Source organism: Galeopterus variegatus, unplaced genomic scaffold (assembly GCF_000696425.1).
Source record: "Galeopterus variegatus unplaced genomic scaffold, G_variegatus-3.0.2 Scaffold3567, whole genome shotgun sequence".
NCBI lineage: Eukaryota > Metazoa > Chordata > Mammalia > Dermoptera > Cynocephalidae > Galeopterus > Galeopterus variegatus.
In genome coordinates this window covers 125464-145848 of record NW_007729678.1, presented here as the reverse complement: position 1 = coordinate 145848, position 20385 = coordinate 125464, and the positions used below count along the sequence as shown (strand labels likewise).

The 20385-nt window shown below is 45.5% G+C and overlaps 2 protein-coding genes across 2 annotated transcripts in view; both read right to left on the bottom strand.

The window, feature by feature from the left end:
* Window positions 1-1621: 1621 nt before the first annotated feature.
* On the bottom strand, window positions 1622-17104 carry PNLDC1 (poly(A)-specific ribonuclease (PARN)-like domain containing 1). The gene is made up of 17 exons (XM_008585431.1): window positions 16879-17104; window positions 16420-16477; window positions 16058-16131; window positions 14250-14289; window positions 13297-13420; window positions 13053-13141; window positions 11534-11634; window positions 8949-9025; window positions 8174-8263; window positions 6972-7027; window positions 6389-6453; window positions 5881-5934; window positions 5662-5704; window positions 4086-4185; window positions 3627-3802; window positions 3395-3493; window positions 1622-1888 (listed from the first exon to the last, which is right to left on the bottom strand). The coding sequence occupies exons 1-17, from the start codon at window positions 16952-16954 to the stop codon at window positions 1825-1827; spliced, it is 1386 nt and encodes a 461-aa protein (XP_008583653.1). The 5' UTR covers window positions 16955-17104; the 3' UTR covers window positions 1622-1824.
* A 1574-nt stretch (window positions 17105-18678) lies between these two features.
* The window catches only part of MRPL18 (mitochondrial ribosomal protein L18), a 7937-nt gene continuing 6230 nt past the window's right edge, over window positions 18679-20385 (bottom strand). The window contains exons 3-4 of the mRNA XM_008585429.1: window positions 19761-19992; window positions 18679-19218 (exon numbers count right to left, since the gene is read on the bottom strand). Coding sequence (XP_008583651.1) covers window positions 19147-19218; window positions 19761-19992 — 304 coding nt within the window. The 3' untranslated portion in view covers window positions 18679-19146. The remainder of the gene's footprint in view (window positions 19219-19760; window positions 19993-20385) is intronic.

Below are 20385 nucleotides of genomic sequence, written 5' to 3'. Positions count from 1 at the left end.
AGACTGGCACTCAGGAGAGAGAAGTTAGCTGAGGACAAACCTCAGTCACGCTCATGTAGAGCTGATCGTGCTACGTCCTTGAACATCAACGCCTAAAGGACTGAGGGGCATCAGAGAGAGAGGAATGTCCCCAAGACTCAGGGGAGAGTGGGCAACTCGGAGCCGCAGAGGACAAGGGAGAAGCCAGGTGGCCCTGGCCTCCTAGGCCAAGCTGCAGGCAAGGCAGAGACCGCTCCTGGAATGTGCGGCTGCAAAGGGAAGACCACTAGAGCCCCAGGCCAAGGCGGGCAGAGTGGAGGAAGAGACCGGTTCAGCGGGTTTTGTTTTGGTTTATTCATGTGACAATGGGAGAGAGAACTGCAGGAAAAACACCCAACCCGAAGAACTAGACGAAATGGAGGAGAGTGGGTGGGGTGAGGGCGGCCCAGGGCCCCACGACAAGGGGGATGCCAGAGCCTGCCTTGCGGTGACAACATGGAGGGAAGCTTCATCAACCAAGTGCACTCGCAGTTTCAGGGCTCTAGTGCCGCAGGGAGCCGTGCGCGAGGCAGGGCTGTGTGGTCAGCCAGGGTCACTGCAGATGCGCAGCAGGTGTTCAAAGAAGACTTGCTGGACAGACAAGAGGTAAATAAGGTCTAATAAAGTCAGTGCATGTCACCTGGACTCCAAAACTCCCGGAGACAGCTGGTGGTGCTTGGCCCTGTTCCTCCCCTGGGAAGCCAAAATGGTCATTTGCTACCCTCAGCTGAGATGTGTGCTTTCACCCTGCAGGTCTGTGTACTTCATGGGGGGCTTACCTAACTGCAATCAGGCCCAAAGCCCACAAAAGGAAAGGGGAACTCTCGGCTACGCACTTTCACGCAATGAAAGAAAAAAACAACAAAGCCCAAACAACCCAACGTTCCCACTAGGATGCTGTCACAGCAGATGAATCAAACCGCCTGCTGTCACCCAAGAGCAGGGCTTGGCTCCTCTGATCACGAGCTGCCCAGATCTGGTAGGGTCGCTGTGTCCTGCTCACCCCTAAAGACAGGGATGTGACCTCTGGAAAAGCAGCTCTCAACTCTATCTAGTCAGCTGCCACCTAAAGCTTGTTTTTCTAGAAGAAAACTCTCCCAGATGGAATTTACTTTCCTGAATCCTCAAGTGAAGTTCAAGGTTGAGCAGAGAGAGCCCTGCTAAGTTCTGATCCTTGCAGAGAGAAGATGCTGATAAAGACAAGTGAAGAGGACCACTGCAGAGGGAACACAATTTGATTGCACCCTGACTTTTAAGGTCAACAGTGGTGCTATAGGTAATGTTGTTTCTAAAAATGAATATTAATGTCTTATGGTTTATGATACTTAATAAAAATGTCACCATTGCACGTGACATTGACTCTTCCAAGCTTCACTTTTTTCCTTTACTAAACTTAAAAAGGCCATTTCTCAGGCCTAAATCCCCAGCCTACTGCCCATTAATTCCTCTCAGAAATAATGTACGCTTTTCTTCACTTAGTGTCTAGTGCCTGTAATAATTCTTTGTCCGTAAGACACTCTGGAGCACTGGCTTAAATCCCCAGAGGCTGTGACTTCTCCCCACTCCTTCACAGAAAGAAAAGTTTTGGCCATAAACAAAGGTACTACATGCAAGGATTTCTTTATCATTGATAGTGTTCACAGAATTTCACATTCAAACATAACAGAATTTCTAGTAAGGACCATCCAGATCCATCTGCAAACAGAATATGATTTACACAAACAAAACCCAGGCTGGGCTACCCAGGAAGGCGTGGAGATGGGACAGTGGCTCAGGTGGGACGGTGGCTCAGGCAGCCCACTGCGCTCAGGGGCTGGGTCTTCCGAGCAGAAATGCAAGCACAGCCCAGGTGGTGACGATGCCACAGACTCTGCAAGACAATGACACTGGTCAGCAGGCCCGCGGCGGCCAGGCAGGGTCACGTGTGAACCTAGCAGGTTTGGGGCAAGCGCCGCAGGCCTGCCCATTCTCCCTGACTCTGTTCCCCCAGATGTCATCTCTTCTATTATTCTCCTGATGCCACACTGAGTTCCTGCCTCCCAAGGTTAGAGTGGGTCTGGGGTGCAGACAAGTCACTTTTCCTGGTGATGTACCTCAGGGGCTGACAGAGGAGAAAGGGTTGCCAAAGAGCCAAACGTTTTCCCTCAACAATGCTGTTGTCTGTAGACATGGCCCCTAACCAGCAAACCAGAATCCTCATGAAGCCCCATTAACGGCAACCCATTCTTTCTAGTTATTCAAAATCTTGGATTCGGCCCGGTGGCGCACTGCTGCAGTGCGCCACTTGGGAGCGCGGCAACGCTCCCGCCGAGGGTTCGGATCCCACATACAGACCGGCCGCACTGCTGCAGTGCGCCACTTGGGAGCGCGGCAACGCTCCCGCCGAGGGTTCGGATCCCACATACAGACCGGCCGCACTGCTGCAGTGCGCCACTTGGGAGCGCGGCAACGCTCCCGCCGAGGGTTCGGATCCCACATACAGACCGGCCGCTCACTGGCTGAGCAAGGGGCGGGCGCAACACCGAGGGTTGCGATCCCGTTGCCGGTCCCGGTCCGGTACGGGCGCGACGCTGAGGGTTGCGATCCGTTGCCGGTCACGAAAAAAAAAGACAAAAAGGGAAAAAAAAAATCTTGGATTCGTACTCAACCCTTCTCGGGTCTGTTGCTGACCCCCTCCTCTCGCCACCCCCTACCACCACACCACACTGTGCCTGGCCGACGCACGGGCATCCTGGCTGCTCCCTGCCCCGTCTCCTCTACGGTCTATCTCAACATGGAAGACAGAGCAATGCTTTGAAAGGAAGTCAGATCACGTGCCTCCTCTGCTAAAACCCCAATGGTCTCAAATTTCTTCCAAGAGTGAGGCCCACAGTCCTCTCCCATGTGGCCCCCACTGGGACAAGATCCAGTTCCTTCTCACAGTGGCCCTGCTGCCCCCTCTGCCAGAACACTGTCCCCAGATTGCTCTGCCTGGCTCACTCCCTCACCTCCTTCGAGTCTTTAATGAGGTCCCCATCATCTCCTTTAAACTACAACCTCCCCCCAGGCACCTGCCACCCCACACCCGACCCCTTCTCTCATTTTTAATAAACACTTGTCACCTAATAAATTATACGGTTTACTTGTTTATTATGTTTATTTTATGTTACCTCCCACTGGTGTGGGAGCTCCAAAAGAGCAGAGATTCTTGTTTTGTTCACTGATAAATCCCTAGAACCTACAACAGTGCCCAACACAGCAGACGATCCACAAATGTGTTGAATGTTCCTGAATAATACTCAGTTCATCACACTTGTCAACACATGCCAGCTAGTGCACTGTGCTAGAAGCAGACCAAATGGGGAACATGGAACAGGCCTTCAGCCTGGTCACTTACTGCAACAAGCAGTTGACATTTGGGGAATGTCTCCAGTACCGATACACGGAGAGCTGCAGGGTCGGGTGGCCCCTGTACTCCTTCAGGACATTCCGCAGACTGCCAAGAGAAGTTTGCTTAGGTGAGCCGAGCAGCGGGACCACACCACCTGCTGCAGTCACACGCACGGCAGGTAAAGGCAAAGCGCTGGGGCGACTGCCAGGGGAGGACGAGCCGGAGCCAGGACACTCACTCCTTAAACTTATTGGTCAGCAGCAAGAACTGGCTTCGTGTGAGTCGCCTGACATCAAACTTGCAGAGATTGTGAAACTCGTGGTAGACCTGCTGCTCACTGACCCCAAGCCACTTCCTGACACTGAGGATGAGGATGGGGGGCCGGATACTGGGATAATCAGGACCAGGAAAATTCTAGAAAACATGAAGAACAGAAGAGATTTTCCACAACTGTGACTGACATCTTATCCAATTTACAAATCCTAAAAGAAACTAGGAAAGGCTGTTTGGGGTTGGGAGGGAAGAGAAGCAAAGGAAGGAAGGAATGAGGCCACGTTAGTTTTGGCAGAAACAAGAAGAAATAAAAAGCTCATCTTGGTTACTATCAGAATCCCTCTAACATACCCCAGAGAACACGAGGCCACTCCCACCCTGCACCTCTGAATAGAGTAAAGGAGCGAAATGAAAATCTACTCACGATTTTAGGGACCCCAGCTCGGATGAGATTCACTTGGTTCACGTAAGGAGCCAGCACATGGAGGTACTGGGAAAAGCAGGGCTCAGGGATGGGGCTGTTGCTACATGCACAGAGAAAACCCCAAGGCATTAAGGCCCACAGGAATTGGTGCCCACGTCCTCGGCCACAGCCAAGGATCTGGTCACAGAATAGGGGAAAGACACTGCCTCATTCCCTCCCCCCCCACAAGCCTTGAGGCTAACGTCAGTGCGCTTGCCCCAGCTGGCCAATATCAAAGAGCTCTCTCAATGGCCCAAGCAAAAGCAGAGCTTCCGGACGGTCACCATCTGTCAATGACACTTGGATGAAGATCTCTCTGCTGACAAACATTAGCAAATAGGCTCAGAGAATCAGTGAGAGGCCACTGTTCAAAGGAAGCACTATTTTATCATCCCTCATTCCACCAGCAGCCCCTCCTCTGTCTAGGGACCACACACGCACACCTGAGCCCAGGCCCCAGGAAAAGCAGAGGCCATGTGGCCAGGCGGGCCTGGGCAGCTACAGAACTTCTCTAAACCAAGCAGGGGTTTTAGGTTGTGAGGATTAAAAGAAATAAAGGACGTGAGATCCAGGGGCCCGGGGCACTGAGGTGCTCTGCTGCTGTTAGCTCCTTCACTGTCCAATGCCCGTGTACCTACCCATGGGCACTTACATGCTGCCAAACCACAGAAAAGGGGAGACAGGCTGGCAGAGTTCTTATTTAAATTATAAGTCTCATATCAGTGTGACATAAAACATTTGCATTTATAATATCCATTGCTAAAACAGACTTAACGGGCAGTATCCGAGTTAACAGATTATAGTCCAAAAGTGTTTCTAAGTCATTCCCAAAGAACATGTTACACTTCTGATTAGCTCCTTCACCTGGCCTGCTAAATCCTATAGAAGAAATGTACACACCAAGGACAGGGCTGTAGAACACATATGTCAAATGCATATCCGGCGCTGCATGCCCAGTGCTGTAGGCATCGAGGGCAATGCTGCCATGGGGAAACGTGCTACAATTCCAATTTGGGGGTTCACAAATCTCTCCCCAGCCTTATTCCAAGACACGGCCCTTCCCCCCAGCCTATGTGAAACCCAGCAATGTGTCATTCATTGACCTGAACACTCTATCCTTCGACTTCATTAGTGTTTACATGGTTACGAGAATACACGTAGGTAACAGACCAGCACACGTACCAGGCTGGGCAGTCCTGAAGCAGGCATTAGAACTGAAGCCTAGCCTCACTGCCCGGGGCTCCTGATGATGTGAATTCTCTCAATGCCAAGACAGGGCCACAGGGGCCAGAACCCACATAGGCAGGAGTTGGGCGGTAGGAAAGGGCTGCTCTTATGGAAGAAGGCTGTTGTCTACAACTGCTGTGCTCACTGCTGCCCAGTTGGGGACGAGATATCGACACAAATTGACATTCTCCATTCTCCCTTCTTTGCGAGAGCCTAGGGACCAGGCCGGGGAGGGGTCTCGGCTTACAGCAAGGGCTCAAAAAATCCTGACCACTGATTGAATAACAGGATAAAAGGAAAGAACACTTACCCGTGCAACCTCTGCAGGAGCAAGTGTGCCACTTTCAAAAGAACTGGAAAAAAAAACAACTAGAAATGTAACAGACCTTAAGGCCTTATCGAAATATGCAAACTCGTGCTTTGTTTGCATTATGTGCAACCCAACCTAACATAAATAGAGAACCTAGGGTGGCAGGGGCTTGTCACCAATAAAAAGTTAGTCTCCTCTGAAAAGAGCAGCACCTCTTACCTGATCCACAGAGGAAGGCGTCATACGCTGCTTCGTGGGGGTACTCCATCCCAACTGAAGCATTTTTCCGCAAGTAGGAGAGAGTGCATCGAGCAGCCATTAGAAACACGGCCTGGGCAAGGAAGTCTCTCTCCCCACCCTAGATCAACATCCCCGGCAGCTGTGACATGTGCCACCACCAACTGTTGTGTGCGCCCCGTGCCGGCCCCATACCACCTTCACCTTGGTCCTCCTCACGGTGGAGAAAGCCAAGAGCTCGGAGCTTCCTGGCAGACTAAACACCACATGGAGAAACAGAGCACCCCCTATGGCCTCGGCTGCCTTCTGGAATTGCTCGTTTTGAGGGCAGCTATCATATGGAATAGAGCACAGGAAAACCATGGAGGAAAAACCCCACGCAGACCTCCCACATCCCTGCTGTCCAGGGAGACCAGGGTTGAGGAAAAGCCCTAGCTCAGCACCTCAGCACTTTGCCACCATGCAAGGAGCACGCGCTCATGGAGCATACCATATTTTTCACATTTCCTTGCGTGAATAATCACTGGTCCAGAATTCTTGGTGGGATTTAAGTCACTATTGGGGAAGAAAAACAGGATAAAGAACAATTTGCTGAAAATAATTTCTTCTTGTTCTCTTCTCAGCTCATTAAGTTAACATAAACAAAGATATGTCTTCAGTATGTTTGGTTTTCTTTTAGTGCACGGATCTAGAAGGTCCTGGTAACTAGGCAGTAGGGCACTTCAAAGAACAGCGGGGCAGAAGTCTCCAGCAAGATAGAGAAGTCGCTGTCTCTGCCCTCTGGGGCTGGTGGAGCAACTAGCGAGCAGCAAGTACAGAGATGATCACACCTACATCCTACAAATGCAATGAGAAAGCTGAAAGTAATGGCAAAAAATGTTTGTGCGGGGGTAGGGTGTGAAAGGAGATGATGAAGCATGAAGTGCTGGAGGAGACATCAAGTGTCAAGTAACCGATGCCACAAGTGGGAAAGAGCACCTATCAGCACCCAAAGGTCTGCTGAGCAGCCCAGGAGGCCAGCCAAGGCTGCAGACCACCACGCTGGGAACAGCTCCAAGAAATGCCCTCCTTACCTGTTCAGGACTTTGTACACTTCTGAAAGGTTTGAAACCCTTGGAAAATTCAGTTCCTAAAATTATGGAAAATAAATCAGAATAATGCATTTGTGCTTTTGTTTAGTCTCTGCTTCAGGTGTTACCAAATGTCTATTAAAATGACCTGGAAAATGCTAACTCCTACAACCTCTTCTTTCTCTACAAATGTTATATGTCCTTACTCCTTAATTACAAAGTCAGAGTACCTAGTATCCTTGGGTCTCCTAGAAGGAAGCCCAATAACCCAGGCTAGGAAAAAAACTGTACACAAACCCACACAAACCATCTCCCTTAGAAGATTTATTTAAGAGATTCCACAAACATAGGAACCCAAGACACCAGGCCAAGGCCAAGGACACATATGTAGGATACAGGCATTCTAAGGACTAGAGGGTGTTGGTGCAATGTCAGGAACCTAAGTCCTAAGAGTTCCTCATAGCTAGACATGCATGAAGTATATTAACTGTAATAAGAGCTTCTCTGGGCAGAGATGTACCAAGTAACCCACTCCCATTTCGGGGGCCCTTCCGGAACAATTCACTCTAAGTGATCACCCTAAGGCTTTACAACATCGATCTGATTCCCCTTTCTCTGTTCCTCAGTTTAATTTCTAAAAAGCATTTAGACCAGGGGGGGGGTCCCAACCTTCCTTGTCCACATGCAGTGCACAGCCTAACTGCACAGGAGTCACCTGGGCAGCTTTAGAAGTACCACCTGGCCCCACTCTAGACTGGAAGAGAAGCTGACAGTGGGGTCTAGTGTCGGCATTTAACTTCCCAAATGATTCTAAGGTGCTGTGAGGGTTGAGAATTCATGACCTTAGCGCTCGATAAAAAAGATGTTTCCTCAAGATTTTTCAATTGGGGACTCCTACCCTGGTGCTCTTTACAAATGTTGCAAATATTTATGAGGTACGTATCAAGCTCTAAGATGAATTGTTCCATTGTCAGATCTAAATAAGTACACAAACTATATGCAAATAAGTCAAAACATGGGAACTTGAAAGAAAAAAAAAATCATATATAAGCTAATGACCCATAGGTGCCAAAATACAAAAGGAAGCTGGTCCTCCTTTTTTCAAGATAAAAGGGCTCAAGAAACAATTTTTTAAAAAGAGAGAAAGCTAAGTGTTACTGGTATGGACAAAGCAGTCCTTAACCCAAAGCAATTTCATTCCTTACCTTCCAGATATCCTTTGTCACATTCTTGGTATCAATGAGAACAGGAAATAGGTTGTGGATATTCTGCTTAAATTGATCGTAGCTTTCTGAGAGAGAGAAAGAGCCAGATAGTCAAAAGTGAGTGAGTTTGTTGGTAGAGATGGGAAGGAACATTCTCTAATCCAGCTTGCCACCAACACTAATAAAGAAAACAAAAACAAAATAAGAACTGAAAACATCCTTAATCCTAACCACTAAGGATTTCTAATTTCACACCAACCTGCCATCATCACTTTTAATAGTAAAGGCCATTTATGGTTTTCCATTAAATTCAGGATGCTTTCAATTGCCAACGTTAGTTAACATAGTTTGAGAAGTTCTAGCCAATGGAACAAGAGATGGAGAAACAGATATTACTAGAAAGACAGATACAAAATCATCATTTGTAAATGAGGGTTCAGAGAAAATCTGAGAAAAATCAACTAAAACTCATTATTAATGAAAGGTAAAGTATCCTGATAAAAGAAAAACATTTTTTAAAAAGAACTAGTAATTGGTGAATTCAAAGTTACAGCTGCATATTAAGAGGTTTATTCAACACACACACACACATACACACACACTAAAAACAAATACTGGGTTACTGGGAATGAGGCGTACAAAAATGGCTGTTCATCTCAAAATGAAAGGAAAGGAGAAGAAAAAAAAGAGCAAGAGAGAGGCCTTTTTCAGAGGCCAGATTTGGCCCACTAAGATGGAGCCACTAAGGATGCCCATCTCCCAGGAGAGAACTCACCCCTTCATCTTGCAGCACTGTCCAGATGTTGGGGAGGGCCTGCCTTAGCACCAACTGGACCTCAAAGGCCCGCAACCCTGTGGCAAGTAAACACAAAGTGCATACAGAACCTGGAACAGCATAGCACCTTCCCTACAAAAGAAGCCCGAGAGGAAGAGATGCTGAGACAGGTGCCTATGCTTGTGAGCCACGTGGCAGGGCATGATTCTCAAGGCCACTCAAACAGGTGATGCTAAAGAGTTGTTTGTGTGGTTAGAGCTACTACTATTGACCGTGTTGAAAATTAAAACTCTAAATGTTAAAAAAAAGTTCTTTTAAAGTAACAAAAAACTCATTATACATTACAAAAATGACATTTATGAAATATAACTATTTTCCAAAATGAAAAAACCCTAGTGAGAAGAGTGACATTGTTTTACATTTTTGCAAATCTCTTTAACATCTGGCTGGAATCTCATATCTGCTTCTGCACTCGCTCTGTTGTGATATGTTGTGGTCAATGAAGCATATGAAGAAAATGCAGCCTCAAACAGATACGTAGATGGAAAAGGGAAAGAATCACTAGCCTTATCAAATGACTTTGGATATTCTTCACTAATACACCACCAAAAACCAACAAGTGGTAATTTCCTAAAGATTAGCTGTAATGTGGCATCTGAAACCATTCTTAATGAATTTTCTAGTACTGTTACATTAAAATCCACTAGACTATCTTGCACTTGAATGGATCTGTCACCCATGATTTTGTAACATCATGCATGGGTTATTTGGAAAACACTCATTTGCAGAGTTACACAGATCTTCCAAAAGTTCACACTTCATTACACAATTCCAACAAAAGACATTTGTAAACATGACCACTTGTCATCAGGAAGGTCTCAATATTGGGAAGCTATCAAGCTTATGGCGGCAGATGCAAGTTCTTTGAAATTCCAGTTTTTGATTGAAAGCTTGAGTTTTATCACTAGCAAATACTGTGAGTTATTTTCTTTAAAGTGACAGGCTTACTTCTTTCACCTGAGAAAATAATTGCAAAATACCCAAGTCTAAATAACCACAGCCAGTTATTTTTAGTAAAAATGATAATCCATGGGGGAGGGGGGGAATACCAGCTAAGTCACCTCTCAACTAAAAAAACTGCATAAGCGCTTTTCCTTGATACAACCACTGTACTTTGGCATGCAGCAGCAATGTTTTATACACTTATTTTTTGCATACTTACATTGCCATATAGGAAGGGTCTTAAAAAAGTTCACGGAAAAATTTGTATTGTCTTTCAATTCTATTTTCCATGAACTTTTTGAAGTACTCTCGTATAATAACAATCAAAGGTTGAGATTTAATAAAACCAAGAACAATACTTCTTTACTAAGGGGGTTCTTAGGTAAAATCACCTTTTTTTGTTTGTTTGTTTTTTTAACTGAGAGTAAGTGGTAACAAAGAATACAACTACCACCAGTACGGTTTGATGCTCCTGCCTTAATCTGTGCCAAGGTGCCAGCAGGTTTGCCCACCACTGCTTTGGCATCAGTGCAATGGTGCAATGATAATGGCAAGTGAGAGCTGAGTGTTACTCTGAAAATAGTTTTGATCTCATGGACCCCTTAGAAAGAATCTGAGACTCCCGAGGTCCCACAGACCAGGCTCTGAAAACTGCTGTGTTAGGACATGTTCATTGTGGTTCCACACTGCACTGTGGGAAAAAAATGCAGATTAACGAAAGTCAATACAATAAGAGCACATAAGGCACTTGGGATTGGGATAAAAAGGATGGCTCATGAATGGAGGCTGACTTCTGCTGTAGACTGAATGTCTCCCCAAAACTCAGTGACGATTGATCCCCATTATAACAGCGCTAAAAGGGTAGCAAATCCAATTATGGTGGATTTGAAAGGTGGGGCCTTTAAGAGGTGACTAAATTGTGAGGACAGTGCCCTTATGAATAGATTGATTCACATGGAGTAGTGAACGTAGTTGTAATGGCTTTGTAAGGAGAGCAACTGAGGTTAGCTCTCTCTTGCTCATGTCATTTTCTTGCCATGTGATACCCTGCCTCACCATGGGACCCTGTAGAGAGTTCCTACCCAGAAAAAGGTCCTTATGAGATGCGCCCCCTGGACCACAGACTTCCCAGCCTACAAAACTATAAGAAGTAAATTTTGTTCCTTTATAAACTATCCAGTTTCAGGTATTCTGATATAAGTGACAGAAAACAGACTAATACAACTTCCTTATTCTTGACCCCTGGACCACAGACTTCCCAGCCTACAAAACTATAAGAAGTAAATTTTGTTCCTTTATAAACTACCCAGTTTCAGGTATTCTGATATAAGTGACAGAAAACAGACTAATACAACTTCCTTATTCTTGAAATTCAAAGTAGGTCAAAAAGCCTTCCACTTTTGAATTCAGGTCAGAGCTTTAGCCACAAGGACTGTGTATTCACTGAGCAAATACATCAGACTCAGTCATGAGGCACTGGGACCAGGATCTGTGGGAAAGAGAGGATATGTCTCTCCCAACTCCTGGTAAATGACAACAACCTGCCCCAATGCTCCCAAGCCGGGAGGAAGCCTCCTGCCTACCAGCAATACCCGGGAGAGTCATCCAGTCGCCTTCTTCGGCCAGGTCCAACCACTGTGTCACTTCATCAATCACCACCTTGATTTGGTCTTTATCTGGAAAGCTGAAAATGAGCACATGAAAGTGGAAATGTTGGAGAAAACCTCATCTTAGGGTTCTGGCACGGTTAACACAAGAGGAGTTTGAGGCCTCCGGTTTTAACTTTGCAATCTTATGAAGAAAACAAACAAAAAAAGATGCATTTATTCTCTGAGTCTTTTATGTGATGGGAAGCCAAACACTTGGCCTATATTCTTCCACATGTTTACAAAAGGAAGCCAAACACTTGGCCTAAATTCTTTTATAGGTTCACAGGAATAAATTCAATCCCCTTCTGCTTCTCTAGAATATATGGAGGAAAAGCCATTGGTTCTAGCCAATACTACGCATTACTATCAGGACTGTCTCCTTTATTTAGCTTTCAGAGATGATAAAGTACCATCTGGGGGAAAAAAATCACAAAAAGACAGGGACTTTGATAAACACATCTCCTCTATTAGAAATATAAGAACATGATGTTATTTTCAGATAAGGAAAGACCTTTCTCCAACATCGAAAATAACAGAAGTTTACAAATTCTAATCGTGTCTTTTCCCTACAAAAAGCTGCATGTTTTTATATGAAAACCAGCACCAAAAAACAAAAACAAAAACAAAAAAAACCCCAACATTACATAAGATAATTATCTGGACCAGATAATCAATCATCATATTTTGAGTTAAAAGCTGTCTCGTCTAATCCCGTTCCTGATAAAGGCAAAGAATCTAAAGCCCAACAAGCTTAAATGATTTGTTCAAAACCAACAACTAGTTGACAGCATGTCTGATTGGAACTCAGGGTGCCAGCTCCATCTCCCACACAGAGCTGCCTCTCTCACTGTGGTGCCTCCTGACCCTTGCTCCACAGCAGGGCCAAAGGAAAAAAAGCAGAGATCCTGCCCTTGGGGAGCACAGATGAGTCTCACGCATGCCAGAGCAGGCACAGCCAACCGAGGCTTAGGTCTCAAGTCAGTGCCCACCCAGCAGGACCAGCACAGTCAAGGTTACCTATGAGTTACCCTTGAAAAATCCTTCAGAAGATGATATTGGAGACCAACATAACATTTCACAGCAAGTCCAAAAGGTCATTTTCCCCCTGTAGCCCTGGAATGAAATTCCTGCTTCTCTGAGTACCAAATCCAGAGCCCGTTTTTCTTTTCTCGTTTTTAAACACTAAAATCACACTCGATGCAGTGAGAGCATCACATGGAGCTGAAAGTGATGGAGGAGACAGCTGAAGGTCACTTCTCATCTCGGGCATAGGAAGAGAATCACCAGTACCACATGCTGTCTTGTTTGGCTGAGCCCAGGAAGCTGAAGCCATCCCAGCTAACTGTGAATGGTGCGAGGGCACCATACTCCTGCAGACAGCACACCCACCCCCAGGCAATGCAAAAAAACAGCCACAGAGAAACCAAAAAGCCCTTGGAGAAACAGGCTGTACCTGCGAACTCTCCAATTCCCCGTCAGGATATTGCGTTTAATTTTCTTCTCCTGTTCTTCATTCATATATGGGATTCCATTTTTAAGAAACTAAAGACAGGAACAAAACAAGGAGACTAGTCACAGGGGTCCTCTGTGGCAGGTAGAGGAGTGAACAAGTAAGAAAGGGGAAACAGAAAGAGACCCACAGGCTAGTAGACTAGATCACTTTCAGGACACTCTCCTTCCCTCCTTCAACACTATACCTTGTTATAGTTGAAGCCATACTGATTCAAAAACTGGACACTGGAAGCCTGGAAAGAGAATTCTGAATCCAAAATTCCAAATGTTGTAGGAAAGAGAAAGAAGTTACATGAATGGGCTACATACCTATAGAAAAGAAACATAAGGAGAAAAAGCCAAAACCATTAAAAAAAAAACTGGCTCATAGAGCAGGCTTCAGGGTGGGCTGTCTCTTCTTTGTGAGAAGTATTTGGGGCCGGCCCCATGGTGCACTCGGGAGAGTGCGGCGCTTCGGTGTGCAGCAGCGCTCCCGCCGCGGGTTCGGATCCTATATAGAGATGGCCGGTGGGTTGTGATCCCCTTACCGGTCACAAAAAAGACAAAAAAAAAAAAAAAGAAGTATTTGAATGTCTGCTGTGTTTCAGGTACTATGACTGGCACAGGTGGCCAAAGCAAAAGGCAGAGATCCTGCCTGCCCTCAGGGAGAGGGTCCACTGCAGGCCCTTGATAATGCCCCCGGGGCTGCTACTGAGAGTGCACAGCTCAGCACCCTCACTGCCTGCAGGCAGGGGCCATCCCCACAGATCGAGCATCCTTTCTGGCTGCTGGTGCCCATGAGTACCAGGCAGTTTAAACATCATCCTCATTATAACACACACTGTTACTCGCTGTAATGAAAATGCACAAGAGACCATGGAAACAGAGAAAGGAGCACTGAAGATGCAAGGTGGCAGTGGTGGGGGGGTATGGGGCGTGCAGGGACAAGCCCCACAGAAAAGGTACCGCTTTGAGAGAAGCCTGAAGGATAAACTGGAATCTGCAGAGGACAGAGAGGGAGGAAGAGCAGAAGTAGAAAAGAGCAGCAAGTGTCCTGGACAGAAGGGATTCAGACACCCAAGGCAGAATTTGAAGCGGAGCAGCCGTAGAACACAGACAGCCAAGACCCTTATGTTTTACAAAAGCTTTTTATACATACTTGTTTGACTCTCCTTCAATACAGGAAAACACAGACAATCCTAGAAGAACGATAGAGAAAATGAATACCACACAAAGGTGCCTGAGTTAACCACAATGACAAGACATTTCAGGCAGTACTTTGCATCCACGGGTACTGCGAGAACTATAGGACGTGAGAAAATCCTTTTTGAAAAGCAAAAAACAGACAGACTGAAAGCATGGGAACTGTTGAATTGTAATTCGCCTGAAGTTACTGAAATGTAATTGTGAATGCTTCTTCAAACACAGAAGTAAATATTAAATTGACATTTTCATAGGTTTAAAACCAGAGGAAACACCAAAAACCATAAAGTATAAGATTTATGAATTTAACTGCTAGACTGGCCGGTTAGTTCAGTTGGTTAGAGCACAGCCTTATAACACCAAGGTCATGGGTTCGGGTCCCCATACTAGCCAGCTGCCAAAAATAAATAAAAATTTTAAAAACTGAAAACGTATATTGTGAAAATGTCTGTGTTGCTTAAAAAAAAACATATACAAAGTGAAAAAGACTTCAAAGTGGGGGGAGAACAATAGAAACTAAGCTGTTTCCCATACTTCTCAAAGAGGCCTTATAAAATTAAGAAAAAACACTGCAACAGAAAAATAGCAAAGAACAAGGATAGAGACGAAAATACACACACACAGTCTCTCTCTCTCTCTTCATTCATAGTAAAAGCAGGAGGCAGTAAAATCTGGCCCACAGCCTGTTTTTGAAAATAACGTTTTACTGGAACAGAATCATGCTCACTCACATTTATGTATTATTCGTGGCTAATTTTGCATTACAAAGGCAGGACTGAGTAGTTGGAACACAAACTGCATTGCCTGCAAATCTAAAATACTATCTAACCCTTTACAAAAAAGTTTGTTGATCCCTGTATTAAAAAATGTAAATCTGAATAATGATCAGATCATTTTTCCTTTACCAGGTGGGTAAAATTTTTAAGCCTCATAATATTAGTCTTAATATTATCAGCATTAGTGAGGGAAACAGGTATATTTGCTGTTGTTCATGTAAATCACTGAAAACTTTCTGGATGGTTGGTAGGAAAAGAAATAGTTTGGCAATACGAAGGTACTTCAAAAAGTCCATGGAAAAATTGAATTAAAAGATAAAGCGAATCCTCCTACAAACTTCTTGAAGACCCCTCGTATACTGTACATCAATACTTTAACACACATAGTTTGCAATTCCGCTGCTAGAATTATTCCAGATGCATATATCCACAAAAGTCCAGCAATATGTAAATACCAAGACAGTCAATGCAAATTTGTTTAATTATACACAATGGTAACTGAAGTATGCACTATTAGGAGTCTAAGTCAATACACATTCAAAGTTTGGAATATTACACAACTGTTAAAAATGAACAGATCTGTATAGAAAGAACTCCAAACCCCATCCTGGGGGGGGGTCCAAACCCCATCCTGGGGGGGGGGGGGCGAGGTGCAGAAAAAAATATTTATAGTAATACCTTTTTTGTTTACATTTTCCTTAAAAAAAAAAAAACCACACATACACACATTTTTACTTGAAAGGTGGAACAGGTTAATAACAATTGTTCCTTAATGTTGATTTATTTATTTAGGCATGGAAATGATGCTGCTAAATTTTCTGCTTGCTATAAAGTGTTGGTCCAGTAGGCATAATATGGCCCAAAACAAGCATACAAAGTGATTCCCAGTATCTGTGAAAAATGTCAAAGCTGTTTTTATCAGTAGGAAACACAAAGACAATAAAAATATCTTCTTGAATAACTCATAACAGCTGAATATTAAACTCACCAATCTGACAGACTGTAAATTGCTGAACACTTTGACGGGTCTTTAGATACCACTCCGATGGCAAATCAAAAAGACTGTGAAAAAACAAGGCATCTCTTTCCATGGGTAATGAGGTTGGATCAAGGTACTATGGCTTCCAGGGCTACAGGCAGCATTTTTTCCTTGTTACAACTGGGGAACACTACTAGCATGGAATGGACAAAAGCCAGGTCCCCAGACATGTGGGGCCATCCCACACAAAATGTTCTGACCCCCAAATGCCATTAGGGTGCATGAGAAAGTGCTGGTCTGGTCAGGATCTTATACAGAGGGGACACAGGGGAGTCACCTCTTGCTTGGCTCTGAAACAGCTTTAGCTTTACCTGATCTGCTGGGGCCCAGCCAAGTTAGAACGAAGGCCAGTGAACTCTATATCCAGACCTGCAGGGAGGCAAAAAAGACAGAAGTCCCCAGGCACAGACCATCGCCACCAGTCTTTACACCAAATGCTGCAGGTGACCAACGCATTGGTCCTCACCTTCCTTGTGCTCAAGAAGCCAGGTGAGGTCAAGATAGGGAAATGGAGGGAGCCAAGGCAGAGACCAGCCAAGCCAACCCGGGTGTCCGCGGGCCCAGCGCGGCTCAGGGTGTAATCCTTGCTCAGAGTCCCACTGCCCAAGGGGCCCGACGAGGAAGCCCCTGTCCCGCCCGAGGAGCGCTCTCGGAGCCCCTGCGGGCGGTCGTCCCCGCTGGGCCGTGTCACCTCCCCCCCGCCCCCCGCCTCAGAGTCCCGCCAGGGCGGAGGGCTCTGGTGACGCGGCCTGGAACCCGGGGCGGCTTACCCACGAAGTCGGCGCCCAGGACGAGCTCCTGCAGCATCGGGAGGCTCTGCTCGAACTCGTCGGCGCCCACGTCCATGGCCACGTCGCGACGCCGAGGGCGGCCCGCACTGCCCACGCGCTTTCCGGCTCGCGCGGTCCCGCCGGTCCTCCCGTCCGCTGGGGCGCTGGCCGCGAGGGTGGAGGTGGCCTGCAATCAAAGCCCGTGTCCCCGGCTCCTCAGCACGTTCTTTGCCGTCCTCAGGGTGAGAAAGCCACTCACGGGGACGTGGGCCGTTAGGCGGCGCAGGATGGGAGAAGGTGCCGCCTGGAAGGGTGAGAGCAGGGAGCTGAGGGCGCCTGAAGGAGCTGCGACGAGCCCGACTGTGGCCCCGCTCCCCCCCCCCACCCCACCCCCGGCTCCTAGAGCACCTCTTCCCACTTCCCATCACCCATATCGGCCTGTCCTGTGCGCAGCCCGCTCGCCCGCCACCTTTCCTCCACTCTGTCCGCCTCACCATTGCCTTGACACCGCACCTTCATCAAACCTGGCGCACAAAGCCTCGGGAGCTGCCCGTTAAATTGAAGCAATCCCGGTTTGGTTCCCAGAGATTATCTAGCGAACTCCTTGCAGAACTTGCAGAAATCCCTCCCTGCAGCACTTACAAGGAACCCTGTTTTTGTTACTGTCAGTTTATGGTCTTCCTTGAAACGTCCTTCCTTGAATTCTAGACTTCTGTTCGAGCAGGCTTCCAGAACAGTGGTCTTCAAAATGAGTTGCTCCAATCAATCTTTAAGGTGAGGCAAGAAAATACTAGAATTATACACTTCTAAAAATGACTCTACTGGGTTATGTATTGATCAAAAGGAGACTATTAAGCCACTGGATTCTGAAAGCCTTTCAGAATCAATCATACTTTTTAAAAATGTTGGTGCATACAGATTTATGTTGTTTTTTAAATAAGATACTGAAATACTCAGATTGGCAGCGGTAACATATTTCACTTCTAAATAAATGTATAATTGGGGTATATGTTAAAAAAAAATTGGAAAATAATGCTCTAGAAGACATCTTAACTGCTTACAGGTTCCTCCTCCTCACACTTATCAAATAGCCAGAAAACTAACACCTTACTGTGATTTAGTCAACTGCTTTCAGAGAACTGCCACGATTCCCATCCCAAGCTCCAATTTTAGATTAACTTGCATGCGTTTCAACCTTCATCTCCTCCCTAGTAAGTTTTTTTTTTTTTCCTTTTTGTCTTTTTTCGTGACCGGCAACGGATTGCAACCCTCAGTGTCGCGCCCGTACCAGACCGGGACCGGCAACGGGATCACAACCCTCGGCGTTGCTCCCGCACCTCGCTCAGCCAGTGAGCGGCCGGTCTGCTCGTGCGATCCGAACCCTCGGTGGGAGCGCCGCCATGCTTCCCAAGCGGCGCACTGTAGCAGTGCGCCACCGGGCCGGCCCATCCCTAGTAAGTTTTAACTTCATGGCAAATGCAGCACACATTAACCCTGTGTGCCACCTCATTTTTGGTACTCTAAAGGTGCTTTTTAATAGACCATTCATGAGCGGATGCTGAAACCACAACCTGGCCGATACGATGCTGTTTCCACTGCCATTTTCAGTTCCTCGTGGCACTCTTTTCCTCTTTCAAATTTGCTTCTCTGGTATGAAGCAAGAACCCAAGTCACATTAGTATTTGCCCCTTTTACCTTCACATACTAAGACTCTTTATAATAAAAAGTTTAGACTGATATTGACATTCTTATTTAAAAAAAAAAAAAAACACCCACACCCTGAGCAGCAGACACACAGCCTGAGCAGCAAATAACTATCATTTATTGAGATTACTATGAGCCAGACATGGTAAAAAGGGCTTTAAATAAAGATCATGTAAAAAGGGCTTCACATAAACCTCATATGAGCACTTTTGCCTCAAAAGTGAGCTCAAAGGCAGAGAAAATTTCATATAACCAGAAAATAAGATTTCATAATATGCCTTTATTTTGTAACTTATAAACAACTTTTAATTTGTCCTTCAAAAGTTAATTATAATTGATGACTGCTTTTCTTAGATACTTCTCTCATGTTCAAGAGAGGGGAAGAATTTAGCCCTTGATTTAAAAGAAACCAAACAAACACAAGGGGGGGAGGAAGTTGACCTTAAGTACAAATACTCCACTGTTCATTATTGCTATAAAACTTCCAAGCTGGTTGTTCTTCCAGATGCTCTCTTTTGATGGCTGACAGTTTTATATTTACAAGTTTGAAACAATGCTGCTATTTTATACATAGATTCTCCGAGGTTCCTGTAGAACCACACCACCTTCCGTCACGGCACTCTGTAGTCGTTTCATCTGGTTTTGAAGATCAGAGAAAAAAGAAAAAATTAAGTCAGCACCACAAGTAAGCTGAAAATAAACAGTTTACTTTCCAAGAGACAGAAATAAACAACTGATTTGCCTCTTGCTAACTTCCCAGCCTTCACTGGTTTTTCAGAAAGTGATCTTAATGATGACATAGATAAGAAAAAGGAAACGTAGAGATGTCAAGGATCAGCAGCATTCAAAAATATTTTATGAACAAGATATCACTATATGAACAGGAAGTATAATGGTTGATATTATGGGCTATAGAATCAGTTACTCTAGGTTTGAAATTGACCACAGATTGACTCTGGGCAAGTCGGCCTCGGTTTATTTATGTACAGAATGGGAATACTCATTCCTACTCTAAATATTGCTGTGAGAATGAAATGAAGTAATGCTGTAAGAGTCCTCACCACAGGGTCTGACAAATGGAAAGCACTTGATAAGTAGAAACTCTTATTACCATGTAAATATCTAATGCCAAGAATTAACACAATACCTTTTAAAGAATTACATGAAAACAAAAATACCGAATCTGAGGCTGCCTCCCAAGGAGTTGGCTGGTAGACCATGAAGTTGATTCCTGCCTCTAAGCATCGCTCTGCCAGCACTCGTCCTATACTCTCACAAGCCACCACATTTCGGGTACTATAAAGGTGCTTTTTAATAGCCCATTCACGCGTGGATGCTGAAACCACAACCTGGCCATTCCGATGCTCAACAAGCGCTTCTACATGATGCTGAGTCCTTATAACTCGCAACCTAAATGGATGAGAATAGAATATAATCATAGAAGAATCTATCCTAAAGTTAAATTACTTCAGGTGAATAAATACCTAAACATTTCTCAAGAATTTAATGTTTGGTTGATTTACTTCAAGATACTTAACCTGGATTTTCCTTGGGAAAGGTGTTTTTCCTCTACCTTTATGAAAATATCCTCAATAATAATAAATATCTCCACTTAACTTCAAGTATCAAGGAAAAATTTCGCATTTATGAAGAGCTGACTTTTATTTACTTACACATCTACTTCAAAAAGTGATTTGGGGGCCAGCCCGGTGGCGCACTGCTACAGTGCGCCGCTTGGGAGCGCGGCAGCACTCCCGCCGAGGGTTCGGATCCCACATGCAGACCAGCCGCTCACTGGCTGAG